The 16,613-nt window shown below is 36.8% G+C and overlaps 1 protein-coding gene across 1 annotated transcript; it reads left to right on the top strand.

Annotated features, from left to right (window-relative positions):
- Positions 1 to 3,691: 3,691 nt before the first annotated feature.
- On the top strand, positions 3,692 to 15,679 carry LOC139729297 (aquaporin-11-like). The gene is made up of 3 exons (XM_071640225.1): positions 3,692 to 4,307; positions 13,357 to 13,492; positions 15,353 to 15,679. The coding sequence occupies exons 1-3, from the start codon at positions 3,849 to 3,851 to the stop codon at positions 15,589 to 15,591; spliced, it is 834 nt and encodes a 277-aa protein (XP_071496326.1). The 5' UTR covers positions 3,692 to 3,848; the 3' UTR covers positions 15,592 to 15,679.
- Positions 15,680 to 16,613: the final 934 nt, after the last annotated feature.

The following is a 16,613-nucleotide window of genomic DNA, read 5'->3' as shown; positions in this document are numbered from 1 at the left end:
ACTTACAGGCCTACATTTTGTACGAATATTAATTTTGATTGTTAATCAAAGTGAGTTTAAGGACCTTGATGATGCATGACAGTCTGTCTTTGAAATGTCTGTGATGATGGTGATAATGGGCATAACATATTGCGTTATGATTACATGACTATTCAATCAACTTTTTTTTTTAATCATGACTTGTGCAATTGCGAATCTACTATAATCAGTCAGCCCAGTTCTGTGGTAATGATTTACATTTCGTTACAAAAGTAAGCATTGGAACTGTATGGTATGTTTAGAGGACAAGGGTGTACTGTAATCTGTAATTTCGTATCCCGATGTCTGGTTTTACTTGTCTGTCGTTTTGGCAAAGTTTGTTTATAGTATAGTAATGGATGATTATATAGATTCCAAAGTGTCCTTAGTCTGCAGTGTTAGCGTGTCTCATTGATCTACACGCATAGTACATTGTATGAAGTAGATTGAATAGTATGTTATTTTGTTTTCCAGACCCTTTGCCAATTGTAGTCCCTGATGCCCGAAAAAACTTGTCATCGCGGCAAGGAAGTTGCCGTCGAGACGCCGAAAGCATGATCACACAGTTCAACCTGTTACTTTTTTTTCGTCGTTAGAGGGCGTTAATATTCTGGGAGGCAAAAACAAGCCAAGGCCGCAGCATTTCATCAATGAAAGATGTCAACCCTGACAAGTTGTCAGTCGCTGACAATTGTTGTTCAGTAAAATTCCTGGTTTTGAATGGATGTGAAGCTCTGGTCAGTGGTTGTTACCAAAGAGTATAGAAGCGCACGCAGTGGCGTGCCATGCGCTTCTATACTCTTTGGTCGTTACTGTGATAATTGTCAGAGACTGACAACTTGTCAGGCCTGTCCACCTGGTCAACGGTGCCCTGGAAGCCAGATTATAGGGGCTTTGCAAGTACAATGTAAGTCGAGTTGCAATCGATGGCAAATGTCAATTGCATACCATGCAATATTGATAGATCAAATACAATCAATTGCAACTTTCCGTTACAAGAAGAAAACTGAAATCAATGAGGTCTTGCAATCAACTGCAAGTCTTTCAATTGAATGCAAATTAAGTTTGGAATGAATTTCTGAGACTTAGTGCATGCGATCAATTTGGGAGATTCGCAAGTGACTGCAACTTTCTTGCAACGCCCCTTAAAATATGGTAAAGAATAAAAATATCGATAAAAATGAATAACTTATTGATACATGTACAGTTTTCAATGTCATTAAATTTGTTAGCAGTCGCATAGATGCAAGACGTAATTAAAATCTGAACGACGTGGAAGAAAGCCGATGAACTTTTTTGCTGCATGAATGCATTTTTTTTATAAATGTCATAATGTCTACCGCAACATCATCATTATCTGGTTCGTATTATGATTATTCTTCTCATGATCTATAATTCATTATGACTTGTAATAATCAATTATATATCATCTCTTTAACATAAACTCATTCAGACATTAGGCCTATACCCGGAAGCTTTAATAGCATAGAGTCTCGAATGAGGAATTTATTACAGATAATCAGCATACCAAAGTCATTGATCTTTTTTTAAAGACTGCAAAACAAGCTAAGATTTCAGAGTCGGGTGTCGCGGTGCACACTAGGGCCTAATCCAATGATAGCGATCGATGACAATGCGTTGTGTGGCAGATTTTAGCAACCTGACGATTGCAGGACGCTTCCCATCAATCTAATCAAAGTCAACGTAAATACGACAATGGTTCAACCAGGCTTTGGTTGCTTGTTTTTGTGTTGAACTGTCATGCATGCATGTAAAACGCATTTTTGGATTGCATTTTTCTTTCATTGGCGAAGGAAACATTACAAAATTGTGAAACCTTCTTTTCAAGTATAACTTTTACGGGTATTACTATACGCTATTGGTGTCTCGATTGGGCAGAGTGGCTATGGGCACGAAGAGGAGTAGGCCTATTATATTCGTACATTAATGAGCAGACTTTGACAACATCGCACAATAATGGGACAGAAATACCTATTAGAGTATTCATACAAAACGAATATCAATAACCACACAAGGAATATACATTTCCTTGGTATATACGTGACGAGAATTTATGAAGAAGGAAATGAATTGTAACAAGGGGATGCCCAGTCCAGTTTTGGTGAGGTGCTTATTTATATATAGGTCAGAAGATATAAACGGGTATTTATAAAGAAGAGTGAAGAAGAGAGAAAAATAAGATAGACGTATAGAGATAAAGCTAGCTTGTAAGACCTATTATTATGATGTATAAAATGCGGGGAGGAGGGGCAGCACGAAAACAGATACAAGGGACTGGGAGATGGAGATGGAGATTTTAGATTTTTAGGCCTACTGTGCTTTAGATCAATGTTGTAGGCCTGCTGATTTTATGTAGCTATGATATTTGTATTGTTGGAAATAAATGATGCAGTTAGCAATGTTTTTGATTGGGAATCAATCGAAACACTTTGGTCACTGATGTATAGTGAAATTACAAAAGGTATTTTAATGGAGGATAGTTTACTATGAAAAACAGTTTAGTTACATATTCAAAACCTGATGTTTAAGTGATGTCATAGTGATGACGGTACTGGTCATGATAATGATAACAACAACAACAACAACAACAACAACAGAACTACTCCTACTTGTATATTACTGTATATATAAAAAATGATTATGATAATGATAATGATAATACATCAACAACAGCATTAAGGACCTAAAATGGTAACGCATAACAATAAAACGCTGATGAAGAAGTAAACAGAGAAAGAGACGATTATATTTAAGAAAATAAATCTTGCAGAATTTTAAGAACGATTGCGGGTCATGAATCGACAGGCATTTCTACCAATTCTATAGAGTTTGTATATTTCCGCATCGAATTTGTGCTTGACAATTTGTTATAGACTACTGAATAATTATAATAATTTTTTTACGTCATGATCCGTTGTCCAGTTGTTGTTTTTTGGATTTACAGTTTGACTTGATCCGATAGCTTTCTATTCGATGGATTCGTGATGTAGGCCTACTAGCATGACTAGTATTTAAATGGTAAAATTGATTTCCAATCAATGTTGATTTTTAAATTTTTAATTTGTCATATTTTTCATTTTGTCATGATGATTAAATGAAAAATAATTCAGGGAGAGTTTCATGATTTTTCATAAACAATTTTGATTTCGTATTTGCCATAAAAGATAATAATAAAAGGTGGGACCCATGCACCCTTTATTAGGATGGCTTTCTTTTACTTTATTTTGGATATCTCAGCCATTTCAAAACCGATTTTCATCAATAAACTTTGAATTCCTCTTAGAATGGTATGCTCTGTAACATTTCATAAGTGGTTTCTTAGTATCTCGCAAAAAGTTTAAAAGCTCAATCTTCATCTCCACCTATACTTTTGCTACTACATGTACTTTTATACACTTTTGAAACAACAAATCAATGTACACATCACGGTTGCCCTGTTTGGGGATACCCCACACGATTGATGATGCAATGGTACGGTCCGCCTATCACTATCAGCATGCAGTGACTGCATGCCACTTGTTCAGCTTTGCTTACGTACGCGAAGCTGCTGAGTGGGTGTGCATTGCATGCATGGGATACATGTATGTACGGCATTCAGAGTCGACGCAGCACATTGTTTACTGAGCCAAAGGCAGACGTAGATCGCGCCGTACTCGCGCTCAAGGCTATTTAAAGTGACTGCTGCTGGAAACTAAAATACATCCTACTTCAGTGTCATGTGGTCTGTATCAGCTCATCAGTTTCAGCATTGAGCGAGGAAGTGAATGCCGTAGTTTATCTGTCCAGTTTGATTGATAACTGACATTGCAATGTATGCCGAAATAGGGACTTCTCTCTGTTGGTACGCGGCCACCTTCGGACTGTGCCACGTACTCCGCGCCGTCTGTCGCCGAACTCTCCCGAGACCTTCCTACCAGTATGCTGTAGAACTGATAGACACGTTTCAGTTGGTGTGCTGCCTGTTTGAGAATGGAATGGTGCTCAGACTTGGCCTCTTGCCTTTTGCTACAGTGCTCTTCATTCTCACCATCCTCTATGCCCTGATTTTCGAAGGGTTTGCCAATCCAGCAGCGGTACTTGATTACATTCTGAGAGGGAAGTTGACGGCTGTCGCAGGCATTCTTACCATACTGGTCGAGTTGCTTGGTGCTATCGCAGCATACCGCTACACGACGTTCATATGGAAGTCATCATGGGCCCCGTCCCCTCGACATTTTCACGCGGCTACTGTCGAAATGATCTCAGAAAACTGCAGTGCAGGATTAAATGTAAGTTTACCACACTGTGTAAAAATTCCTGTCAAGTAAGAAAAAGAGAAATGCAATGTGTACGTATGTATTTAATCCTCAATGACCTTACTCAATTGTAACTTATATTTACGGTAATTTGGCACCAATATTAACGTTTATTATTAAATGACATGTAAGTTGACAAAACGTGCTATATTCTACTATTCTGGTGTTATCAATTCACCTTGATCCCTGATGATTCTGTTAAGTATGTAAAGCTTTGACACTTAAAGTGAAAATGATCAACAAATTTTGGTCGTCACCGCATTTATACTACAAAGTCACTGTCAGTGCACAGCACTAAATGAGTTTATAGCATTAGCAGTTGAGAAAACTGCAAAATAGTGCAAGATGATGGATATGAATTGAGAGATCAGAACTTTAGTTTTACAAAACCCTAACATGACACTAACACTGAGTACATCGTAACAGTACCTGTATTATGCAATTGAAATGATACTTCATGTATTACTAAGAGCCTGTAAGATTGTATTATATGTGGCAATCATCCTACGCGTGCTCCAGTTTGTACATATGTACAATTATACATATCGTTGGTGGGGTGACAAAACCTCGTATCTCAAAAATGTCAATTTATGTTCAGGAGAGCTAAAAAACATGGCTGCCATAACATGTAAGTCAATGGAAACAGCCAACTTTTATTTATCATTTGTGACCTTATTTTTGCAGATGGGCATATAAGGATTGGGAGTTACATAGTAATGGTTCCTAGCTTCAATATTTGTGAAGAAAACTCATTTTCACCAAATATTGAGATACGAGGTTTTGTCACCCTGGTACCAACGATATGTCAATGTAGAGTGCAGTGTGTAGCCTGTAGGTCCTTCTGTAAAGTCTAGCCCAAAGTCTCAAGTAGGGATTGGGACACCTCCCTGGTCTAAGTAGGTACAGTTGTAAGACTGTTTCAAAAAAAAAAAAAGTTAAAACCAGAGACTCCAACTCTCCCGTTTTCGACGGGAGATCTCCCGCCGAAAACCCATTTTTGCAAAATCTCCCGTTCTCCCGCTTGAGATTTAATTTCTCCCGCCCTGGCTCTTTGTCTCCCGTTGGAAAGAATTTCTTACTTATTTCTATCGTACCTTGGTATGTTGAAAAAATAAGCCTTAGATAGCACCAGAGAGCATCTAGAACCCTGGGAATTTAGCGCTTCGCACACATCAAGTTGGAGTCTCCCGTTTGCTAAGGGTTTCAGGCGGGAGAATCTCCAGATCAGATGGTGCTTGGGGTTGGAGTCTCTGTAAAACCTTTAATGTTTTCATGAAGCATACACAAATATTGTGTCTGTTTGTCAGGTTTATGTTTCCCTTTGTTTTTATGCTTGACCACATCCATGTTTCAGAGCAATTAAAAAAAAAAACCCACACACACTTGATACAAACCTGAGTTTACAATAAATTGATTGTTATTTTGCTACCACATCTTACATTTTGTATTTAAATTAACCATTTTACAAAAAAAAAAGTAAGACCATTTGATTTAGTTGGTTGTATACAAATACATACAGCTATGTAACCTGCTCACAAACCTGCTGACTTCTATGTTTTTATGCTACAGTTGTATTTTATGTTTGTTCCACATCATATAATTTACTCTACATGGTATTAAAGTCGGGAATGCTTTTTAATGATGTATTTTATAGCAAGTTCATTATGGATGGGTGGTCCATTTTCAAACCTTTTTTTTTTTTGCCTGCAAACTACAATGTATTTTTTCATATTGGGCTTAATGACATTTTACTTTGTTGTAGTTATTCTTTTGATTCAAGAGGTTGGTAACCTTGACCTTTAAAGGACAAGTTCACCTTCATAATATGTGAATTGAGTGAATGCAACGATATTAGTAGAACACATCAATGAAAATTTGGGGAAAATCAGACAATTTGTTCAAAAGTTATGAATTTTTAAAGTAGTGTACAATGTATCTGCGCAGTCACTGTTGGATGAGAAGATTATAATGTCTCATGCGTACAGCGATAAGGAAAATAAGGAATTTCACAAAACTTCACTTTTTGAATAAAGTGCACGCTTCTTCAAATTATCACTGATGTATATTAATGGGCAAGTCCAAGATAAGGTCCCCTCAGAAGGCAAAATTTCATCTTTGCTCAATATTGACATATTTGGTATCATTTTGAAGCTTATGAGTTGAAGTTTTGATATCCATGGAGGAAAAAATGATATTACGTAAATTTATGCAAATTTCAAGGGCTTCATTTGCATAAATGTAAAACACAGCGTTACGTATGGGACATTTATAAAAATTCATATTTATTCAAAGGAAAGCAAATTATATTTGATTAATATGTGGACATAAGAAGTTCATCAAATAGTTTAGCTTGGTATGAAAATTTAGGGATTATGCAAATGATTATGCAAATTAGCTCGTGTCCTATCATGAGATGTCCCATACGTAACAAATTGAGGTCATTTTTTTAGGTTTTTTCTGAAATTGCTAAGGTCATTTAAATGCCCTTTTGGAAAGTTCTAATTTATTGTTTAGAGAAATTAAATACCATAGGAAAAAGAAAAAAAAAGTGAAAGAAATATCTTTTATTAGGCATTGAAATAATGTTACGTATGGGACAAATGCGTTACGTATGGGACATCCTCATATATATTACATGTGAATACATGTAGCTAGCTGGGAAGGTCTCTCAGTACACAAATGGTCAATCATCCTGAAGAAAGCATCCCAACTTTGTAGCTACTTTTTGAGTTAAAGACACTTGAAACAATACATGTACTTGACTGAACAATTTTCAGAAAGGGGGAGGGGAAGATGGCAAAATACACAATGAAAATCAGCATTAAAGGGATGGTATAGTTTTTGTGGAAATGGGGATTCAGTTTTCAACATTTTATGAGATGACTGGAAACCAATAATATGAACTAGACTAGAGGAATTCAAAGTTAATTTGATGGAGATCCAATTTGAAATGGTTGTGATATCAAAAAAAATATATATATAAAGTAGAATTATTTTTTTTTTAATTGCAAGTGATACACAAATTGTCCTTATTCAGTTTTCAATAGTAGCCATAACAAAATTCATGGGTATACATACTGAGGGTGTGACTCAAATCAATGACCTGACTGCTAGACAGACATCATACATCAGCTTGATTACTGGAATTCCATGCAGCAGGTATTGCTTATTTATTAAAATTAATATTTCTTGTGTCAAGTTGTTTTTTATTGGAACTAAATGGCAAACTGCCCTTCATCAATGGAAGTAAACACTTTAAACTATTCAATTTTTTAGTAGTAACTATCCTGATAAAAATAGGGCATACATACTCAGGTTGGTCATAAAAAATATAGAATATGATTGAATATGATTATGATGGTAAATATTTGGGGGATATTGCTCCCTTGACAATCTGGATCAGTATTTTAATAATTTCAACTGATTCCACCTCAATGATTATGCAAAAATTTGTTTATGGGTATTTTGCAAAATTATTAAATTGCAAAATACCCATAAACATAGTTCTTCACACACTAAACGAATGGGGGACAAAGGGCATGCATACTCAGGTTGGTCATAAAAATATAAAAATATGATTGAATATGACTATGATGGTGAATATTTGAGGAATACTATTTCCTTGACAATCTGGATCAGTATTTGTGTAGTTCCAACTGATTTTACTTCAATGATTATGCAAAATACCCATAAACATGGTTCTTCACACACTAAATGAATGGGGGACAAAGTGTCCCATACGTAATTGTCCCATACGTAACACGTCATGTCTGTCTTTAATTAGAACTTGTAATTAGAGCTTTTTGCCTAATGACATGAAACTTACCTGTGATAATCTTGAGTGTTGTGACTTTCATCACAGTGAGTTACAAGTTGTAGAATGAAATACTTTCAGAGAGTTTTGAGGTTGAAAAAAATGTTCAAAAAAACAAAATTTTTCTGGTCCCATACGTAACGGCACATATTTTCTCTTCTAGAATATAATTGTCATGGTCATTTTTCTAAATTTTTTACATGATTATACTTCTCCTAGATATCAATCACCATGATAAAGTTCAATATGATCAAAGGCCATTAACACTATTTTTCAGGTCATAAAAGTCTCTGAATGTCCCATACGTAACGCGCGTGTTATCTTGGACTTGCCCTAATATTACCCTTAACATAGTGTTTTAAGGGTAATATTATTTCCCCTGCCTTCTGAAAGAGAGCAGTCAAGTATTCTTTTGTTTTGCAAGAAAAATGAAAATATGTTGATTTTTCTTTATTATATTCTTTATGTCGTTGTACTCATGTAACATCACAAGCTGTAGTAGTCTTCTCATCCAGCCATGACTGAGCTGAAACTTCAAGAATTTATAACTATTGAATGGATTGTCTGATTTTCCTCAACCTCTCAATGATGTGTTCTACTTATATTGCTGCATTTACTCAGCCCACATGTCTAAGAAGGTGAACTTGTCCTTTAAAGTCTGGCGAAAAAACAAATCAGCAGGTTTTTGTACAATTTACAGTAAATATACAGTATTGACATATTCTTATTGACCTTCCTGATTAGAGACCACATTTGTAATCTACAGGATTATTTTGAATCAAAATGGAAATCAATGCCCAAGAATAAAATTTTGCTGAATTTCCTTTGTATAATATTCATTGCACATGCTTAAAGGTACTGTATACCTTTGGGAGCAGTGACTTTAAAAGAATGTTTAAGTTATCACTTTTGGTGCATAATATGCACGTAAAGCAAATGTCACTTGTGTCCCTTTGAATTATCTATTTTTGTTTAATCAATGTCCTAAACATAATATACCTCAGTATAGGCCTATTGCACATAATTTATGTTGTTTGATGTCCTTGGAATTTGCATAAATTTGCATGATAAAGTTTTTCTATGAAATATGAAACTTCAACCCATAAGCTGCAAAATGATACCAAATGTTTCAATATTGAACAAAGATGAAATTAAATTGCCTTTTCAGGCAACCTTACAGTTTATCTTGGACTTGCCCATGTATGCAGACCCGCAGTAATGTATTTCCGATCTAAATTGAAAGACCTGTAGTTTTTCTTTTCTTTTTTTTTTTACACTTCCTTGGTTTGTGTAATGTATGCTACATAAAAATGCTCAATATAGTCTATCAACTAAGAAGAAGAAGAAGAAGAAGAAGACAACAATAACATGGCACTGGTATCGTAAAGAAAAACAGGATTAATCCACTCTTTTTAAATCATAAGGGATGTAGCTCATAGTTTGGAGGCCCATACACAAGATTCCTACAAATTGTACATGGATGACTGATCAATTTCATTGAAGAATGTGCACAGATGAGAAGAGAACAGAACCATAGTGGCTAAACAAATCCTGTGTTATTAACCTGCAAGGCTGGAGTTGTGTAGTAACTTTGTTGACCCATAGAGGACAGGCTGATTTTGCTATTGTACAACATGCATTTCCCCTAGACCCCTGCCCAAGTATACTCGGAACTCGTCCTCAACAGGGTAACTAGTAGCTGTTGTTCAAGGAGGTACACTGTAATGCTTACCACATTGCTTCTATTTGTCTGCTAAAATTGTAGTCAAAAAGTCATGAAAAGAGTTTGACAAAATGTCAACACTCATGCGCTGCACATTTGTACATACACACTGTATCCATTGCCAAAGAAACACTCAGGTTATTAGTTTTTGGTAGTGATCCAAATCATGATGCAAACATACAAATTGTGTAGGCTTTCTGTCAAGGATGCATTCACAGTTCTATCAGATTCTTATACAGTGTACACTGTAGTTACCCTGTAGATGGACTTGGCAGACTTGGCTTACAGTTGCTGTTTCCTGTAATTTTTGCAATTTATAAATTGTTCAGAGAAAGTATATTTTTTCTCCCATTCATTTCAGGACATACAATGTAATTTAACGTGCTGGTACTTTATATCACATGTGCATTGTAAGTACAGTATACAAATGTATGTAAGTTGCGTGTAACAGATACCTAGAGTCATTCCCAAGATATGGAGAAAAAAAGAAAATGAAATTTTAGCAGTTTCACTTTGACCTGTGACCCCAATGATTCCATGGCCCAAAACTCTACTTTTGAAGCTCCCCAGAATCTTTATCTGCAGATCATACAGGTTTTATAAAATACAGTAGGCCTACAATATGCACCATAAGGCATCGCAGGTATTTTGTTGATGTGCTAGTGCAAAACAGAAACATGTCATCATAATGGGCCGGATGCATAAACGCTAGCAATTGCTTGTGCTAGCCTTTTACTCGAATCCGTATGCATAAAAACAAGCAATTGCTTGCTGTCCGCAAGCAATTCCTTAGAGACCAAGCATTTGCTTAAAAACGTACAGTTGTATGCATAAAACATACCTTTTGCTAGTTCTTGCTAGCAATTGCTTACGATTTTCCAAGCTCTGTAAAATGAGCTTGAGCTTTTGCTTATCTGGGACGTTCCCTTTTAAGTATCATTTTCATATTCATGGAAGAAAGACAACAATTGTGAAGGAGTGGTATAAATCTACAAGAAATTACTCTTAAGTAGAGTAAGAAATTTTTCATTTCAACAACGGGAATGTCCAGTGGTTAGCACGCAAAATTTGATGAAAAACAGGTAGGATGTCTCACTTCGGTGGAGAGCAAGGAGACGTCTCTCCACGTGCGATCTGGCAGATGCGGGCTATTGTAAGCAGTGGTGGGAATCAGCCAGTAATACGAGTGTGTGTATAGTTGTGTGTGTGTGCGTCTGTGTGTGTATTTATGAGTGTCATTTCATAGCTCTTCTGCTATGTCAGGAAATGTTTCTGCACACACATGCCCTTTCAAATGCATGCTGCCACACTCGCCTTTGTTCTTGTGTTCGCACAGGCGTGACGCTATTGTTCGAACCCTAAGCAATTGCTTGCTGAATGCAAGCAAAAGGTATGTGCACAAGCAAAAGATTATAATGCATATGTATTTAAGCAATTGCTTGAGCTACACCTTTTACTAGACGAGCTGTGCTTTTGCTTGAAGCAATTGCTTACAAGCAATTGCTTGTTTTATGCATTCGGCCCAATGGGCCGGATGCATAAACGCTAGCAATTGCTTGTGCTAGCCTTTTACTCGAATCCGTATATGCATAAAAACGAGCAATTGCTTGCGAGCAGAAGCTCTTGCTAGCAAGTGTTGTACAAGCAATTGCTTGCTGTCCGCAAGCAATTGCTTAGAGACCAAGCATTTGCTTAAAGATGTATGCATAAAACATACCTTTTGCTAGTTCTTGCTAGCAATTGCTTACGATTTTCCAAGCTCTGTAAAATGAGCTTGAGCTTTTGCTTATCTGGGACGTTCCCTTTTAAGTATCATTTTCATATTCATGGAAGAAAGACAACAATTGTGAAGGAGTGGTATAAATCTACAAGAAATTACTCTTAAGTAGAGTAAGAAATTTTTCATTTCAACAACGGGAATGTCCAGTGGTTAGCACGCAAAATTTGATGAAAAACAGGTAGGATGTCTCACTTCGGTGGAGAGCAAGGAGACGTCTCTCCACGTGCGATCTGGCAGATGCGGGCTATTGTAAGCAGTGGTGGGAATCAGCCAGTAATACGAGTGTGTGTATAGTTGTGTGTGTGTGCGTCTGTGTGTGTATTTATGAGTGTCATTTCATAGCTCTTCTGCTATGTCAGGAAATGTTTCTGCACACACATGCCCTTTCAAATGCATGCTGCCACACTCGCCTTTGTTCTTGTGTTCGCACAGGCGTGACGTCCCCTTTGTTGAAAAACGCAAGCAATTGCTTGTGCGGGACAAGCAAAAGGAAGCGTGTGTGTGTGTGTGTGTGTGTGTGTGTATTTCATATGAGCGTTGTTATGATCACTATACTGCTATGTCAGGTTCCAGCTCACACATGCCCCTATGAAATACCTAATACGAAACACGCCTTTGTTATCAGATTATCAGATTAGTGTTCGAACCCTAAGCAATTGCTTGCTGAATGCAAGCAAAAGGTATGTGCACAAGCAAAAGATTATGCATATGTATTTAAGCAATTGCTTGAGCTACACCTTTTACTAGACGAGCTTGTGCTTTTGCTTGAAGCAATTGCTTACAAGCAATTGCTTGTTTTATGCATTCGGCCCAATGTGGATTTCATCTAAAAAAAAAGCGGAGGAAAGATTTCATAAAATGTATCAATATAATGTAGCCAGTGGGTTTCTAAAAAGTCTTTTCCCTATCAGTGGACTGTTACTATCAACTTGTGAGTACACATGCTCAAGGTCAAATGTCAAGGTTAAATTCTTACAATTTCACTATTTCCACCAGTTGGGTACTGTAATAAATATCTGATTACAAATGTGTCCAAGTTAACCCGGTTGGTAAAAAGAATGTGCCAGAGGTATTTTGCAATTGGGTATATTACAATGTATGTGAAAATAGCGGCCGTTCAACTATTTATACATGCAGATCTCAAGTCCAAACTAAATGTTGGATATACTGATTCAATTACGCAATTGCAAAGCCACAGATTCATGTGTACAAATTCATTGTCAATATGAGTCCATTTATTAATTGGGTTAGATATAAAAGCTCATTCATTCTCTTAGAAATATAATTCTTAGTGATTTGTGTTTGTAAACACTGGACAGATTTGCTTTGACCCTGGAAATGCTTATCATCGATCCCAACCCCCACCCCCCCCCAAAAAAAAAAAACAACAACAACAACAGCAACAACAAAACACTTTTTCTGTGAACTTGTACTTTGGGTGTGAATTCAGTTCCCTCAAGCACATGAATTGTACTTTTGACACTGGTCTGCATCATCCGTTTTTCCTCCTCGTAGCTCTTACTTGGTGTCACGTCCTTATGGACATTTTTATGTACAGTATGATGTGATAAGGATATCGTTTGTATGACAGTGTTGAAGCAAGGCTAAGGGACCTCAGCTAATATTGTTTTATTGCTTTGATTCTTGATCGATCTCTCTCTCTCTCTCTCTCTCTCTCCCTATATCTCTCTGTATCCATCCCCAGGTCTCCCCCTTTGTGGGTTTTGCTGTGGAGATGCTGTCAGTGACATTTCTAAAGCTTGTTGCAGGTGTCTTTCAGGGTGGCAGACGATTCTGGCGCTTGATCAATGCGGTCATCTCAGTTCTGGTGGTCATCTATGGTAAGATTTTTTATTTTCCATTTAGCCTGAAAAGGAGAGTGAGACAGAGTGAATCAGGTCAGAATTAATTCCCAGCTTTGAATATGTAGCTCCATTGCAGAATCTATTAACATTAGACAGAGAGTATGCCTTAAAAGGGAGTGCATTGTGAGTTTACAGTGTGTGTTACTGTTATGTTTCAATTGGAAGAATCTACCTGTGTCACCCGTGACTGATTTAGGCTATTCAATTCAATTCAATTCAATTCAATTCAATTCAATGCAATTCAATCTGGTTTATTCACAATACTGCACAATTAGCAGCAAACAGTTGAACAATACTTAGCTTAAGCTCTCAGCTTGTATGATTCAAATGGAATGTTTTTTTTATTAATTGATATTAGATTTATACTGCTATCACTTATTATTATTATCATTATTATTTTTATCATCATAATTCTAGTAATACTTCTTGTAAAAGCTCTTTCGGTATGTCTAGTAAAATCAACTTCAGAACAGTGAATCATATATAAAAACACCTGTTTTGAGTAGTAACCAGAACCTTCTAACCAGCTCAGTAATCACAGTTACATAACTTGTAAACTAGAAACTCAGTGAGTTTATCCACTACTGTCACTGATATTGATTTTTTTTTTCTAAAGTTGAATGGATGCCATATCTATGACATCATGTAGTGTTTTTTCATGTTGTTTAGATTACAGTATAATGAATTTTTCATTACCATTTGGGAGACATATTACATGTATCCATTTAGCATTTTCTTTTTCATTATGCACATCAAATTTATATCAGGAAATGTCATTAACCCAATAAAGTAAATCATATGATCTTCCTCTGTCTCTCAAAATGTAATTTGAGGAGGTAGTTTCATATTACATGGTGGCAAATGATACTCCTTTTAACCCGTTGAAGACAAGTCCCGAGTACTCTATACTCGGGCAGATGTCTATGGGAAATGCATGTTGTAGTAAACTCAGCCCGTCCTCAAGGGGTTAAGGAGAAAATACAGCATACTGAGGTGAATGCTTATTAAAAGACGTGTGTGTGTGTGTGTGTTTTTTGTTGTTGCCATAATCTGGCTCATGTATGTGTAATTTGTGACCATGGGCAGTAGCTCTTTAAACATGCAAGATATTCCTATTTGAAAAATGATTACTTTAACTGTGCATGTCAGTTTGATTAATTGAATTAATATCTGTTAACCTTGATGTTTGGCTTGGTGACAGAAGGTATTAGATCAAAATCTGTGTATCCCCCTCCCCCTCCCCTGTCCAAGGTTCAATGAACATGCAGTATGTATTATAGACTGATGAATAAAACTTTAATATCTAATGCCAGTGGCATGGGATGTAATCAAATTCATCAATGAATAGCCTGTGCAGTTGCTCTATACAAACCACTGGGTGTCCTGCTGATAACAAAGTAATTTCATCACTATTCATAAAACCTTGAACCCTTATCATGGAGGGGTTGATTAGTAGTGGTAATTGAAGGAATATAAAATGCACCATTGGTCAGTTGAGTTGCTGACCAGTCATTCCATGTGGACCAATATTACAAAAGCTCAAGGACAATCGAAAGTATAATCAAAATGATATTAAAATTCCATCTTGATTATTACTTTTTTAACAGTATTCAAGGCTAGCAGGTCCCTATTGCTGATATATATATATTTTTTAATTTTCGAAGCCAAAATAATACCAAACTGACCAGGGCGATATTGCATTGGGCAAATTTAGAATAATTTCAATTCTGGGAAAGTGTGTAACCATTCGTAACCATCACTTTAATAAACCTATCCTGTTTTATTCCACTCACAGCGTGCTGTTAATTGTTTTTGCTGTTGTTTTCCTTATTTCAGGCTTAGACTACACTGGAGCACTGATGAACCCCGTCCTGGGGTTTGCCCTTGGGTGGGGCTGCCATGACCACCAGGTCCCCACCCACCTGCTGGTCTACTGGCTTGGCCCCTTCACTGGAATCCTTGTCGGTGATTGGCTGGTGGACACCTTCTTGACCAGCACTGCACAGAAGGACAGACGAGGGGTCACTAATGGAGCTGTCATTGAACAGAATGGCAACCATGCAAAGTTGCACTAATGACAAGCTAACTATTCAAAATTATGATTACAGAAAAACACAGCACTGATTCCATCCACACAATATCTACCAGCACACTTTAATGGCGAAAGCATAGGCCATCTCAGACTTTTCCAAATTGCAGGATGATAGTCCCTGCTTACATAGGCCTATGCTCAAATTTAGCATTTCTTTTTTAAATTGATTTTTCATTACGCAACATGATGTGAAAAGTGTTTATTGTTGTGTGTGGACATGAAAAACTTTTTATTCTCCTGTTGCACATTTTGATCATAAATATGAAAGTTGGTCCAACTTAAAAAAAAATGGAAACTATCACGATGATATGCATGTGTGAATAGCACACAAAGAAGTCATTACATTGCAATGCAAAAGCCTATAAGTCCAGTGTGAATGTGGCTAGAGTGGCAGCCATTGTATGTTGTTGTTGTTGTTGTGTTTTTTTTTAATTATAAGACATGATTTATTGTGTGTGTGTGTGTGTGCTAGTAGACCTCAGTGGCAGAGTCATATCTCACAGGGCAGCATTTGAATAATTCCTGAGCTGCTTGCAGATGATGCATCCTCTAGTATATTTCATTACAAATGAATGATGATTAGACCAATTAGACGGAGCATTCAGTGCGTTCCACGTGGCGACTTGATTTCTCACCTTCCATGAGTCATTCCTCAGGAACATAAATCGTGCAGTCCCAGATTGGGACAGTTAAGTTTAGTTTAATGTGGTCAGATCCGAGCAACTCCTTCTACCCTTGTACATCAGAGCCCTGTCAGTATCTGTTGTCACCTTTGACTGAGGAACTGAAGCATTCCTGTGGCTCCCCCACATACACAGAGGCCTTGATATCATCCTGTTGGTTTTTGACTTTAGGAAAAATATACATTGTAATCATAGGAACAGCTGTCAGTTGAAAATGATAAGGGCGTTAAGTTGCATCAAAAGCCATTCAGTGTTTGAGGCACCTTTAATAACACCAGTATCACTCTCACTTGACGAGCTGATTAGATTTGCACAATTTGTT

This window comes from Diadema antillarum, unplaced genomic scaffold, assembly GCF_040938485.1.
Source record: "Diadema antillarum isolate AM-2024a unplaced genomic scaffold, OU_Dant_1.0 seq00000233_RagTag, whole genome shotgun sequence".
Taxonomy (NCBI): Eukaryota; Metazoa; Echinodermata; class Echinoidea; order Diadematoida; family Diadematidae; genus Diadema; species Diadema antillarum.
The sequence above is the reverse complement of the archived record's forward strand: the minus strand, read 5'-3'. Positions and strand labels throughout refer to the sequence as shown.